Source organism: Phaseolus vulgaris, chromosome 10, assembly GCF_051622355.1.
Source record: "Phaseolus vulgaris cultivar YP4 chromosome 10, ASM5162235v1, whole genome shotgun sequence".
Taxonomy (NCBI): domain Eukaryota; kingdom Viridiplantae; phylum Streptophyta; class Magnoliopsida; order Fabales; family Fabaceae; genus Phaseolus; species Phaseolus vulgaris.
The window spans coordinates 3,045,493-3,060,150 of NC_143507.1; the positions used below are offsets into that span (position 1 = coordinate 3,045,493).

General features: G+C 26.8%; 1 protein-coding gene across 1 annotated transcript; it reads right to left on the reverse strand.

The window, feature by feature from the left end:
* Nucleotides 1-1,955: 1,955 nt before the first annotated feature.
* On the reverse strand, nucleotides 1,956-8,404 carry LOC137819437 (glycinol 4-dimethylallyltransferase). Its single transcript, XM_068623292.1, has 13 exons — nucleotides 8,122-8,404; nucleotides 7,952-8,002; nucleotides 6,676-6,956; nucleotides 6,434-6,520; nucleotides 5,883-5,957; nucleotides 5,525-5,608; nucleotides 4,930-5,019; nucleotides 4,730-4,831; nucleotides 4,096-4,191; nucleotides 3,896-3,967; nucleotides 3,604-3,699; nucleotides 2,480-2,584; nucleotides 1,956-2,239 (listed from the first exon to the last, which is right to left on the reverse strand). The coding sequence occupies exons 1-13, from the start codon at nucleotides 8,171-8,173 to the stop codon at nucleotides 2,198-2,200; spliced, it is 1,233 nt and encodes a 410-aa protein (XP_068479393.1). The 5' UTR covers nucleotides 8,174-8,404; the 3' UTR covers nucleotides 1,956-2,197.
* Between the last annotated feature and the right edge of the window lie 6,254 nt (nucleotides 8,405-14,658).

The following is a 14,658-nucleotide window of genomic DNA, read 5'->3' on the forward strand; positions in this document are numbered from 1 at the left end:
CAACTTCTTCAGGAAGTTCAACAAACAAATTGATGCAATGGTGCCTTGAGTTTGACCATGGATGCAATGGAGGCAGCGAAATACTTGTAAAGTTGTGGAGGAAGCTCCGAAATGGTATGGAGTTTAGAGAGTGAAATGGCAGTTTTCTAGGTTCTAGGGGTCAAAGAAAAGGTTAGGCCAACTTGCTTGAGTTATAGTATGCAAGAGAGGATCATAGAAAGAGACTAGATGTGCTGAGAGTTTCAGAAAAAAAATAAAAAATAATATATCATTCAAGTCTAAAGTGCTACAAGGCAAGCACATTTATTTATAGTGCTAAGAGTCTCCTGAGATGACTATTGAAGTTCTAAAAATCCTCTCCATTCATAGCATGTCATGTGACAATCCTAAGTGCAAGAAACTCTCCATTCATGAGTTTACACATGGCATCAAATGATTAGAGACTCCTTTGCATAAGGCACCTTACTTATTCTCTTAAAGAGCTTGAAGAGTTCTATCTTGCAAGGAGGAAGCTCCATGTTGGGTGCCCTGTTGGAGAAATTGGGCTTCCTTTTAAGAGTTTCTAAAATGTGGACTCAAGACCCAACATTCCTATACTAAATTGGCTTAGAATACAAAGTCAGAAAATACTTTTATACTATTTACAAATTTATATAAGGCTAAAAATATGATGGCTTGGCAGTGAAGATGGTCCTCCATCACAAATGAAATAACTCAATTGTTAAATCAAAGGATTGCACAGTTGGAGGACCCAATCAGGCTCATACAACAACAACTTGTCATGGTGATGGACTGACAACATGTTGATGCTTCAATCGGTACAAGTCAATTCCACCACCATTATGCTAAAGACCGTGACCATGACCCCTTCTACGAAGTTGATCCTAAAATGTAAATTTCATTATTTCATATAATGTATTAAATGTTCTATTTATTGAAATGATTTGCATTGTTTTCACAAGCTATTTTTATGGATGATATCAGTGTTCATTACAATGCATGAGAGACTTCTCTTGTATCTTCTAATATTTTTATTTTTATTTTCATACATTTTTATATTTTTTACTTTGAATTGGTTTTTTTTATACATAAATGTACTTTTATTACAATTAATATTTTTAATTCAATTGAATTTTGACGGAGGATTGATCCATTAATACTAGATGGTTTCAAATAGAAAATTGAATTCTTTGAAATTGAAAATTGATGGGTTGAAATTGAAATTTTGATGATTTAAATGTTTTTATAAATTAGGTGTCCATTGGTTTGTTCCAAATTACAATATTTTTTTAATAATTTTATTTAGCATCGACTTAAGTGTGGGACAAACCCATTGTAATTTTTTTTTTCGTTTACATTGGCTCGATAAATACAAAATATTATAATATTTAATGTCTCTTTAGCATGGGTTAGGTCGACATTACGTGCATCGATTTTTCACGCCGACACTACACTCGATAGCTTTCACACTTTTAGCATCCGTTAAATGGCCAACACACTGCCCATACATAAGCATAGACTCTTATATGTGTCTGTGATTTACTAACTCTAGTTTATTATTTTATTGTAGTGCATATTTCAAATTCTTTAGTTCTTTCAATATTCAACCCTATTGTTTGATGACAATATGTTGTTTATACAACATCTTAAGGTAAATCCAAATATTTTGGTAGTTAAATTTTATGTTTATTTTATTTATAATATTACTTAAAATAAAGACTTTAGTTATTAAATTGCTTTGTTTTTTTAGGAAATGATCAAATATATTATGCTGGTTTATTATAACTATTATTTTTTGTCTACATATTTTGTATTAATTGCAAAACAAACAATGTATTTAAAGAAATATCATATTCTAAGTTTGTTATGATCATAACCCATATTGAATATGAAGGTTTCAATGTCAATAATACCCGTTACAAACAAATAAAACTACATCATTTCTAGAACCCATGTGAATAAAATGGCCCTTTTTATATTATATTGGTTAGATAAATGACATTATTTGATAAAAAAACAATCTAAAAGATTGTCTTTGAACCGTACACATAATTAAAGAAAGAACTGAATGATACAACGATTATTATAAAAAATAAAACTCTACACTTTTGACTCTTTTATTAACTTTAGATGCAAAACGAATCTCGTTTATTTTGTTCAACATAGTATGAACATTGCTTTAATCTTCAAAGAATCCTTATCTAATCAAAGGCATGAGGAAGTATGCCACGTACAATAGCTGCAATAACAAACCAAACATCAATACAAAGGAAAATTCGACAATCATTATAATAATATAATAATATTTTAAATTAAATATGATTAAAATATTAGTTTATTGGATGTGATGTGTATGTTTTATATCAGCATGTTCCACGCTGCATAAAAGAAACACAAGAATATAGAAAAAATATAAAATGTCCTAATTTGGTGATGTTGAATTTTTTCACACCATGAAGTAAGTATCTTAGATTATTACCTTCCAAATGAGCATGTAGTAGGATCTTATGGAAGCTTTGTCACTCAAATCTACAAATTTGGCATTGTGCCAGAGAATTGAACCAAGAACAGCATGTCCCACAACCTAAAAGTTTGACATCCAAACAAATTTCAAGTTATTGTAAAATAATAAATCTACACTTGTAAGCAATATCGAACATCTAAAGATTCAATGTTCAAAGAAACTGTTCACATAGAGATTTTCATGGTTAAGTGTCTATCTCTATTATAATGAATGTATTATAATAAATATATTATAGTGAATATATGAAATCACTACACAAAAATCATTAAATAAAAACCAATTTATAGAGACCAAAATAATTACTTGTAATAGTAACTAAATTAGAGACCATTTTGGAAACTAAAACAAAAATTGGTTTCTAAATTAGTTAAATAGTTTTTAAATTGGTATCTAATTAGCAATCAAGGCTTTAGAGACTAAATTTAGAAATTAAATAATTGGTAGTTAAAACCTTGGTTGCTAATTAGATACCAATTTAGAAACTATTTAACAATAATAGAAATTAATTTAGAAACCAATTTTTGTTTTAGTTTCTAAAATGGTCTCTAATTTAATTAATATTACAACTAATTATTTTAATTTTTAAAAAATTGGTTTTCATTCGATGATTTTCTTGTAGTGAATGTAAAAATTATAGTTTGTAAAATCACATATGCATTATTGTTTATTACTGTACACCATTGATTTTACACTTCAATGCAAACTTTTGGTTTATTTTCTTAACAAATAATATAACTTGTTTATGATAATTTTTCCTATTAGAATTACTAATCTAAAGATTCGTTTTTGTAAAAATGGGAGAGAAGTGAATATTTTAATAATATAATGTTATTAATAATGATGTGAAAAATGTATGACCAAAGATAATAGTTTAAGAAAGATTCATCACACTCATAATTACATGTATTATGAAACTGTTGTTCTCTTATTATTTAATTATTGTTTTGCTATTCATTAGAACACAGATTAGATTGTAGGTTATAGGTTATGTTAATAAATTTTTTATAAAAATTGAAACATTAATTTATTTATTATTTGTGAATAAAAAAACACTAATTACATGTGAAAAAGTATATTACCGTGATAAGTTTAGCCCAAAGGAAAGGAGATGATAGTCCTGCTATAATGGCAACTCCAAAAGCAGATTCCAAAAGGGAAATACAGATCCAGAAAACCTAATTAAGGAAGATTAGTTAGAAATATCATTAAAAAAATTATTAAATAAAAAATATAAATTTTATCATATGTTTTATTAAATACAAGAAACATATATATCATCTTTAAATTTAATTAATATTTAATAATTTTCTTGTATATAATATTACGCAACTTACTCACTTCATCATATGTTTGATTAAAGAAAAAACATACCTTCTTTTGACCTAAACGTGTTGAAAAAGATTGGATGCCAAATGCTTTATCTCCTTCAATATCAGGTATATCCTGTATAAAATCAAATAAACATTCTCAGTTTTGATATTCAACACTAAATTATTTTAGATTATAACTGTTACAAATAAAAAAAATAAAAAATTTAAAAATGTGTGTTTTGATAAAGAATAGAGCTTTACCTTGAAGAGTGCTATACCCAGTGAGTATATGGTCGTGAATGCAACAAAAAACATCAATGGCTTAGGAAACCCAACTGCTCTCTTCAACACAAAAGTCTGCAAAATTTCACACAAATCATTAGTTCTCGACACCGACACCAACCCTAAACCCTGATACAATATGGATATGGACATATATATATATAATTTTTTTTTTAAATATAAGATACATTAACATGAATATATATTATATAATTATAAATTATATAAATTGACAATAAAAATTTATGTGCACAAGTATGTTTTTAATTTTTTTTTAATAAAAAAATTTATTTTTTATTTTTATAATCATAATAAAATTTATATAATAAATTTAAATTTTTAGAATATTAATGTATTTTTTTCTTTTTAAAATTTTGTTATAATCATGTTAAAATTGTTAGAAATTTAATAAATACTTTTAAATTAGACACTTCACAAATACATAATATTCTACAAATGTATCGTATGAATGTTGATATCCAATATGTATGTTCAACACAAATACATCATCTAATAATAAGAGTGTTGAAACTTCATAAATTATCATTATTACATGCATATAAGCTAATACTAAATGTCTATAAAAAAAATCATAATTAGTTATTAGACAAACCTTGATGTGATAGAAGAAGGCAATGGGAAATACAATAGCCATGGTAGAAATGATGGAAGCTGCAGCAAGCACTGGATTTTGCTTCCATCTCAATAGGGGACCCTGAAAAGTTACAAAAACAGTGTCGTCACAATAAAATAAAAAGCAAGTTTTGTGTTTATTATAAAATACCCATTTAGGTGAAATCTAAAAGAACTCACCTTGATTGAATAACCACTCCATATCACAAAGAATGATAGAAGACCCCAAAATAGTGGCCAAGAACCTATCATATAGGTCGTCAAAAAACCCTGTAACCAAAGAATAAACTAATAAGTCTCAACTACTATGTAAAAAACATATATTCACTAAAAAAAATCATTAAATAATAATTAAAGTTAAAGATAAAAAATAATTAATCACTTTATTAAATTATATATTATTTTAAAAACTAATAAAATATTTATATTTAAAGTAATTTCTATTATTAATAAAAAATTATAAAATAATTTTTAAATTGATATCTAAATTAATTATTATATATTTTAAATTAGTATCTCTAAAAAAAACTAATGAAAATTAATTTAAAATATAAAATGATAATTAGTTAAATTTTTTGTAATTAATAGTTAAATACTACCTTAAAAACTATTTTATAAATTTTTATTAATTATAAAAATTATTTTAAATACTAATATATTTTTAGTTTAAAAATATTTTTAATTTAATTACATAGTAACTAATTATTTTAGATTTTAAAACTAATATATTTTATTTTATTGCAGTGATTGTTGTAAAAGAAAGATGAATATGAACCATGATTGCAGATGAGACTGTAATTAGAACACCAGTGGTGAAGGAAAATGCTCCAGATGGCAATGGAAGAAAGGGTTTGTTTATCTGCCAAAAAACATAACAGAGATTAATAAAACACAAACAATACAATACAAAAGCTTTTAAGCTATAAAAAGTGGCAGGTTTTCTTGACCACATCAAATATTAATTAAGAACCAGTTTGACATTTTTCTACAAAACAAACTTGAGGTAAACTGCACAAGAAATTTGTCTTTAACATATTTTTTAATGGTATAATAATACAAACCCTAAAAGACATAAAAAGTAATAACTTATTCTGCACTCAAATTATTTATTTCTAATAGTAACTTTCATTTACCTTGTCAATATCAAGATCATACAATTGATTCACGCCATTAACATAGAAGTCCATTAACGTGAAAGGTAGCAGAGCCTGAAACATTCAAAAGTCAAAAAAAATATTAACAAAATTAAAGGATTGGTTATAGTTAAATAACTAAAAAAAATATCATTAAATATAAATCAATTTTAAATATAAAAAATAATTAGTTTTTATATTGTTTAAATTAAAAACGATTTTAGATCTAAATAATTATTGGTTTCTAAATTAGTTTCTATTATTAATAAATAGTTTTTAAATTAATTTTTATTTAATTACTAAGGTTTTAACCACCAATTATTTAAATTCTAAATTTGGTAGCTAATTATATACCAATTTGAAATTATTTATTAATTAAAAATAATTTATTAATAATAAAAATTAGTTTAAAAATCAATAATTTATTTAATATATAAAAGGATATCTAATTTAGTTAATATAGTAACTAATTTTTTTTTCTTTAAAATTAATTTTATTTAATAATTTCTTTTAGTGAATATTTAATAAAAACAATATATTTAGAATCTCACCTGTAATACACCAATGTAAAATAAAGGAGATGATATATCTGATAGTTTATCCACTGCTAAGAATGATGCAGCAATTGTGCTTAATGTCTGTCAAACACAAATAAAATTGAAACATTTAAAACATTAGTGATATAACCAAAGTTTTTTTTTAATATAAAGTAGTGTTTCATACAAATAAATTGAATTAAGTATTAAGCATAACATTAATTTAGGATTATGTCTATTAAAACAATTGAACTTACCCGACCAAACATTGTGTAAGGATAGACAAACCAATATAACGCAACAAGAAAACGTTTTACAGAACCAACAATGTCTTTTGATTCAGCAGCATCAGATTCTTCAGACCCAAAAGATTCTTTTGAGATTGCTTTTGGAATATATTTCTTGTTGTGTTCTTCATAGTTGGATCCTCCTTCAACACTTTTGAACTGATTCTTAATACTCAGTTGTTGGAACTTCAAAGGGTTATATTCTATTTGACTTTTTCTTTGCTGCATTGAAGTTTTTGGTGCAAAAGAAGCTACAACACAAATGCAGTATCAGTGACCATGCACAACAACAGTGAAAATGTTTGACTAGAAAACCATTATTTCATAAATAAAAGAAATTGTTTTCAACAATTGTCTTTATATACCCTTAAGTCCTTTGAAAAATCAAAGTCACATATAATTATTTTTATATTTTTAAAAAAAAAAATTCATTCGCATATTCACGTTAATTAAGATTAAATTAATTCGTTGATCAAAATTTTCATAGTGTGAAAGAAAATAAAAATTAACGCAAATATTTCTATATATTTTTTTGTGTAAATCATATGAAACACAAACACACTATTTAAAAGTGTTTAGGACACGAATATATCATTAAAAGACTATTAAATATTTTAAAAATGAAAAAAAAAATCAAATAATGTAATTTTGAAAACCTTTATTTTATTACAACAGTAAAAAAATAAGTACATCCTTCCTTGCAATATTTATATCAAAGTTTGCAAAATAAAGAGAGAAAAAGTAATTTAATCTTTACCTTTGCTTCAATTTATCAGATTTCAAAGGTTATGTAATTATATGGCATCCCATGAATCAATTATATGGTATCCCATGTCTAAAGCTTAAAATTACACAATTATTATTATTATATTTTATTATGAAGTGTAATTTAAACCTAATGTCCTTCACATTCAGAGTGACAACTCATGCATGGGACAACATGTGATACGATATGTTTTAAATTGTTCTGATACCATATTACGAAGAAGACTTTAAACCTAACTCAATCCCATAAAACTGACTCATGGAGTGAGGTTTCCATCCATTTATATACAATGAAATATTTTTATCTCTAGTTGACGTGAGATCTCAAACATATTTTCTCACACCATTACTATGAAAGGTAAAAGTATTTGAGTATTTCTTTCGGATGAAGAAAAAAAAATGTGAAAGTAAAATAGTTATTAGTTATAACAAAAAAAGAAGGTTAATTAAAGAAAACAGAGGAAATATATGTGAAACATACTTCCATAGGAAAAATTCTTGGTAGAATGTTTGCTCTGCCAGATATTTCCTCCTGCAATTACGAACAGTTCATCATATTAATAACCATAAAACTGGAAAAAATGATAAAAAAAAATGGTTGAAACATAATAAGCAAGTAAGTGTTGTTGCAAAAGTAGAGATAATAGGTACCGTTTGTGAGTGAAGTGACATTAGGAGAAAACCTTAGAGACATCGAAGCCATGGAAACTGAACCTTAAAACAAAAGCACTTTCTGATGAAGAGATAAACAAACACAGCCTAGTACTGGAGAAGACAAGGGGAAGAGAGAGATTTATATACTACACTCAGTTTCACATAACTTATTAATAAATTCCATTTCTTGACCATTCTTTCAAAGATAAACAAACACATTAATAATATAATATAACGAACGAGTAAATAGCCGCCGTAGAAAAAATTGGTCTACAATTTCATTAGTTCAAAGCTGCTCAAAATTAATTTTAATTATTATCCTTAAAATATTTGTTAATATATTTAATATTTAATTAAAAAGATCAGCGTTGTCATTTTTGAACCATGTTTTAAAAATTCCATTTAATTTGGGCAGCGATTGAATTATAATTTCAAACGGCACTGTGGAAACTACGTCTTCGTCATCGTTGTCCTCAGATATTCAATACACGTCAGCACTTGGATTCAAGATTGTTACACTTGTTGAAAAAGTCTACATGAATCTTATTCATTCTTTTTAAGATTTTAGGTTAATGATATAAATCATATTACAATTTTCAATATTATTATTTTAATATTTTTATATTATTTAATTTTTATTATATATATATATATATTTATATCTAAATTAATCACATTAAAAATTATATAAAAAAATATCATTTCTTTTTAATATAAAACTTTGACAAAGTTTCATTGCCATTTTTAGTAACCTGCAGAAACACATTCGCACACGTTATTTCCATTTTTAAATCTTACTAATATGTGTATCAGTATTTTTTAAATATTATTTTAAATTTATTATAATATTTTAATACTTGTATAATAATACAATGCATATAAAGAAGATAGAAGAAATAGAACACAATCATATAATTTTAAATTTAAATTTAATAAAGAGAATAATGTTTTGTAGAGATTAATCAAAATATAGAAAAATATAGAAAAAGAAAGAAAATTGAAAATGACAGTGTATGTATGAAAATAAAAGAAAAGGAAAGAATGAGAGTAGGAATGGAGAAAAGAAGATGAAGTTTGGAATACGTTATTTAAATAATGTTGTAACTGATAACTTTGAAGGAAAAAAAATTATTAAATTGAGAATAGATATTTTTTTATGAATAAAATTGAAAAAAAGTTATTAAATTGATATATTAAATTAATTATTATTTTTTGGAAATAAAAATAAAAAATTGTGTAAATAAATTATAAGGACAATCTTCGTTATATATTGTTATAAATAATTCAATTAAAATTGGATAATTATATTAATAAAAAAATCATTAAATATATTTACGTATATCTCTGAGTTTACTAAGTATAATATTGTTTTAAATTTTAACGTTTAATTATATGATCTATTTATCTTTTAGAATTAATTTTTTAAATGTAGAAGGTTAGATTATTATATTTGCTCAAAAAATCCCACGACTTTATTTATTTATTTATTTTGTTGACTTCTTCCTTATTGGTGGCTATTTCGGCACTCGTTTGGCTAGATGAGTGTTTTTGCTCCAAAGTTTCACAACCTTACTTTTACTTGTATTTCAAAAAGTGTGCTGTAGAAAATATTTAAGTCCTCTGTTCAGTCTTTCCTCTTTTAAAATTATTTTTTTATTTTAATAATATAAAACTGATAACATGAAATTTGACTTTTTTTTAAAAGAATAGTCTAACTATTTATGTGAGGTTAACTTCAGAAAATATTCAAAATAGTTAATATTTAATGTTCAAAGTAAGTAAAATGAAAATTGTATTTATATTTTTGAAACGATTTAAGTAGTTGTTGATAAACCTTATCACTAATCAAAGATTCTTGAATAACAATTGGACTGATTTTATTACCCTCATAAATATTGAAATCTTAGCTTAAACCTTAAACAATTAAAAGGATTGTGAATTTGGAATCATTAATGAGTGGACAAAGTTTTTGTACGAAACACAAGTCTATATGAAGTAGATTAGTCTAATGTGTGAAAATTAAAAAAAAAGTACATTCATTAATGCAAGAACGTGAACAAGTGGTGCAAGTTAACTCACACATAAGTTAACTCACACATGTTCAAGGCAATTTTGACAAAAAGGCAATTTTGACAAAACGAACATAGTTTTTGAGTTTGAATGCTCATTTAGTGTTGAAAAAAATGAAAGATATAGTTAACTCTAGAAAATGGGGTTTGAATAGAAATGTTATGGAAAAATTTCACATGTTGATGAGGTTGTTTATTGGTGTTCTCGAACGGGTTGGAATCAAGAGAGCGATTCAAGTTGCTCTTCTACCCCCTCGGTCAGTCGGTCAACACTTATATTCCTCTCCAAGCAAGCTCCTCACTCTCCTCTTCTCACTCTGCCTCTCGGTCTTCACAAAGTTTAGACTCGGATGATACCTGTAAAAGGCACTTCGATGCTCAAGTCAGAATTGAGTATTCGACAGTCGGTACTCTGAGCATTGTATAATGACGTACATGATTCTTGGATTTTGTGCTTATTTATATGGTTATTATGGGTTTTTTCTTATTGGATCAGATTATGGAGTTGGGTCATGTTTAGAAGTGTATACCTAGCTCTTAATTGTTAATTAACCTCACTAATTCTACTTAGGCGTAATTGACTTTGCGGTGTCGGTCGGTGCAATGACTGGGTGCAAAGTCATAATCTCGATCGTACGGACCCAACCTGTACAATAGGTTTTGAAATAAGTTCAAAAACTTTTCTTACAAGCCTTTGAAAGGATAACTAAGAGAAACGTTATAAGTAATGAAAAAAGCAATGAACACTTTACATTGGTTCATCTCAAATTGTGGTACATAATATTCTCATTTGCAACCTATAAAAGATTTCACTAATCATAACAAATTACACTTTACATTGGTTCACCTCTTTAGGCTATCTACTAATCTCCCCCTTAGATTTAGCACTATGTACACAACGTATTTCTAATCAAACACATAAAGTATGTTTGGAGTATACAACAATAAAGTTGTTTTTACAAGATAAACACTCGCTAGAGAGGATAAACAAATAATGATCCTTTATTCTAGAGTCTTAAAATTAATTGAATGAATGATTTATAAAATGATAACTCGTTATGCATGATTCATCAAACACACTACTTTGATTAAGCACTTAGAAACCTCAAACCTTATTCACATGCAATATTTACATAAGACTACTTTGATTAAGCATTTCAGAACCTCAAACCTTATTCACATGCAATATTTACATTAGACGTAAAGGTCTTCTTTTATAGACATCTCAGATTAGACCACTGAAGTTTGTGTAATGTAGCTTGTCCTGGTGTTAGCGCCTTTTTATAACATGTTCGACTTTAGGTTGACATATTTTGTTGTTACATTCAATTGACTTATTTTGTTGTTACATTCAAAGTGCTATATAAAGGACAATATTTTCCATCTTACTTTTTTGTTGTTTTGGCAACACTATTTTAATTATAGTCATATAGTATGTGTGTTATGTTAAATTCATCCCTGGGATGTGTTGTTGAGTAGCTTTACATAATTTTTACAAGTCTTGCACTTTGTAAAGTTTCTTCTATTAAACACATGTATATTGTCTCTAAGGTTTATTGAATCTTGTGACTTTTGAATATGTATCTTGATTATGTCTTAGGCCTTCTCTCTTCTCTCACACCGAATGTAGTAATTTCTTTCTCTTGTTGAATTTAAAAACTTTTGAATTCTATTAAAACACATAAAAACATAGTTTTACCTAAAATTGAAACTATCAATTTTAACCGATTCAAACTTCATTTTAATATTTTGATATCACTTAAACTAAAAAAATAAACTAATTCAAGTTTTTAATATATCAAGACTACAACCTTCTAAAACTTAAGAAATTTAGTCTATTGAAAACTAGTTTTAGCTTACTGAAAAATCTTTACATAACCTCTGAAAATCTTAACTGGTTTTAACTAATTGATTTGATATGTCAACTAGTTAAAATATTTACTTTAGTCTTTAAAGACTCTCGTTAATAATATTTTAATAGATTAAATTATCAATTCAACCAATTAAAGTTCTCTTAATATTATCACCAAGTTCCAAACAATTTATAAAATATTTTGAAACCATTCTTGGATCAATTAAGCTTGGTAAGGGATAAGTATAGACTCATACATAGAAATCAAACGCACACACTAAAAACATAAAGTCTTCATTCTTCACTTGGTGACGTAGATCACTCAGTTTTTTTATTGTCACTTTGAGTGTATCCATCTAATAGTCTATGTTGACAACATTGTTCTTATAGGAAATGATCATCATGGAATCTCACAAGTAAAACAACACCTTTCTCACCATTTTTAAACCAAAGATATTAACAAACTCAAATATTTCTTAGTGATTGAAGTAGCACAATCCAATATTGATATTGTTATCTCTCAACGAAAATATACATTGGATCATTGAAATTTACTGTTGCTCGTCTTGATATTACCTTTGTAGTTAGTGTGGTGAGTTAATTTCTTAATTCCTTCATGTGAAGATCATTGGAATGTAGTCTTTTGTATACTGAAGTACATTAAAGGCCTCCTAGAAAAAGTTTGTTATATGGTCAGAATAAGCATACTAAAGTCGTCTATTATTCAGATCGTTTGATAAAAGATTTGTTTTTGGATATTATGTCTCAATTGGTAATAACTTGATCTCTTAGAAAAGAAAGAAACACAATATTACGACGATATCTAATGAAGAAGCATAATACAGAGTTGTAGTTGTTAGAATTTTAGGCCTTAAACAAGAGGGGGGTGAATTATTTATAAAAGACTTTCGCAAATATTGAAGGTATAGAGAAAGCCAATGAAGAATCAAAGAAAGAGAAACCAAGTTAGACAAGAAACAAATCTATTTTATTATGTTTCCAGAAAATCAACCAGTTGCTTATGCGATTCAAACGGTTGTTTTCATCAGCAGTTAATAAAAACAAACCAAAACAGACTTAAATGAGATTAAGGATTAAAAGAATCACACAACAAATTTATACTGGTCCACTCTTATCCAAGAGCTACATCCAGTCCCCAGAACCACTAGGTATTCCACTAAGTAATCAATAACCTTGATTACAAACCACATACAAAATAGGTGATCTTGAACCCTTCAAGAACACACACCTCCTTTGGCAAACAACACACCACAGATCACAGATCACCCTCTAGATCTGCACAGAACACGTTTACCCAGAATTACAATATTCAAGAGAGAAAAGGAATGATCACACATGATACAATCACAGATTGAATTCAAAAGTTACAAAACAATCATATTTCACTCTTAGAAAATCCAAAGCTTGAAGCAAATCTTGGAGAAAACTGATTTGAAAGATTTAATCTGATATCATTACTACCAGGAGCGTAAAACAGATTATTTAAACTCTAAAAGGTTGTTAAAAATATTTAATGAAAGAGCCAAATCAGTTTTGAATCTATTTACCAAACTTAACAAATTTTGTTGAGGATTTTCAAAAAACAATCGGTTGAAATGTTGAAATAATCGATTGAATTGGTTTGACAGCAAGGTAAACCAATTTCAAGCTTTGTCAAAACCTGTTTCAAAAACACTTAGTGTAAAACAACTAGTTGAAACGATAAAAAAACAGGTTGTTTTTTCACTTCTTTAGAAAACACTTTTTTTCAAAAGAATTTGATTTAAACCAACTTTGGATCCTAACTAAAGTGGATTTACAAATTCAAACTACCCAGAATCCACACACACAAGCAGTTCAAGCAATCCACACAGATTTGGAGACATCAAAGCTCATGTTCAACAATCTCCCCCTATTTGATGAAGACAAATCTCTGGTTTGCTTGTGTTGTTGTGTTTGAATTTGAAAGCACCTGCAAAATCGAAAATGTGCATGTACCAAAGAGCAATCATATCCAGGTTTCACTTGCACCAATGAACCAATTTTCACTGTGATTTTCATAAAGAAAACCAGCAAAATCAGTATGAGTGAGGTGCATAATTAGAGTTTTTACAACAACATACTAAACCAGTTTAAACTTGGAGAATTGCAATTTGAAGAGGTAAATCATATGACACATTTATGTGATAATCAAGTTGCTCTTTGTATTAGCTCAAATCCCAATTTTTATGAAAGGATCAAACATATTGAGATTAATTGTTATTTTATTTGATAAAATATTGTGTAGAGAGATACCAAGACGGAGTTTGTTAATTCAAATTATCTATTAGCATATCTTCTTACTAAATATTTAACATGGTGTGTTGGATTGATTATATTTATAACAAGCTGAGTATGTACAATTTATATGCACCAGAGGGGGAGTGTTAGATATTTCTAGATGTTAGATATTTTTGTCTATGTCATTAGCTTAGTCCATATTTTTATATATTTTTTCTCTATATAAACATAACCTTATGTGCTCAATAAAGACAAAAGATTTATCCTATTTTTTCTTTTCTTCTATTTTAATAAGTTTATAAGTATTTGCAGGTTATTAAAACAAATTAAAAT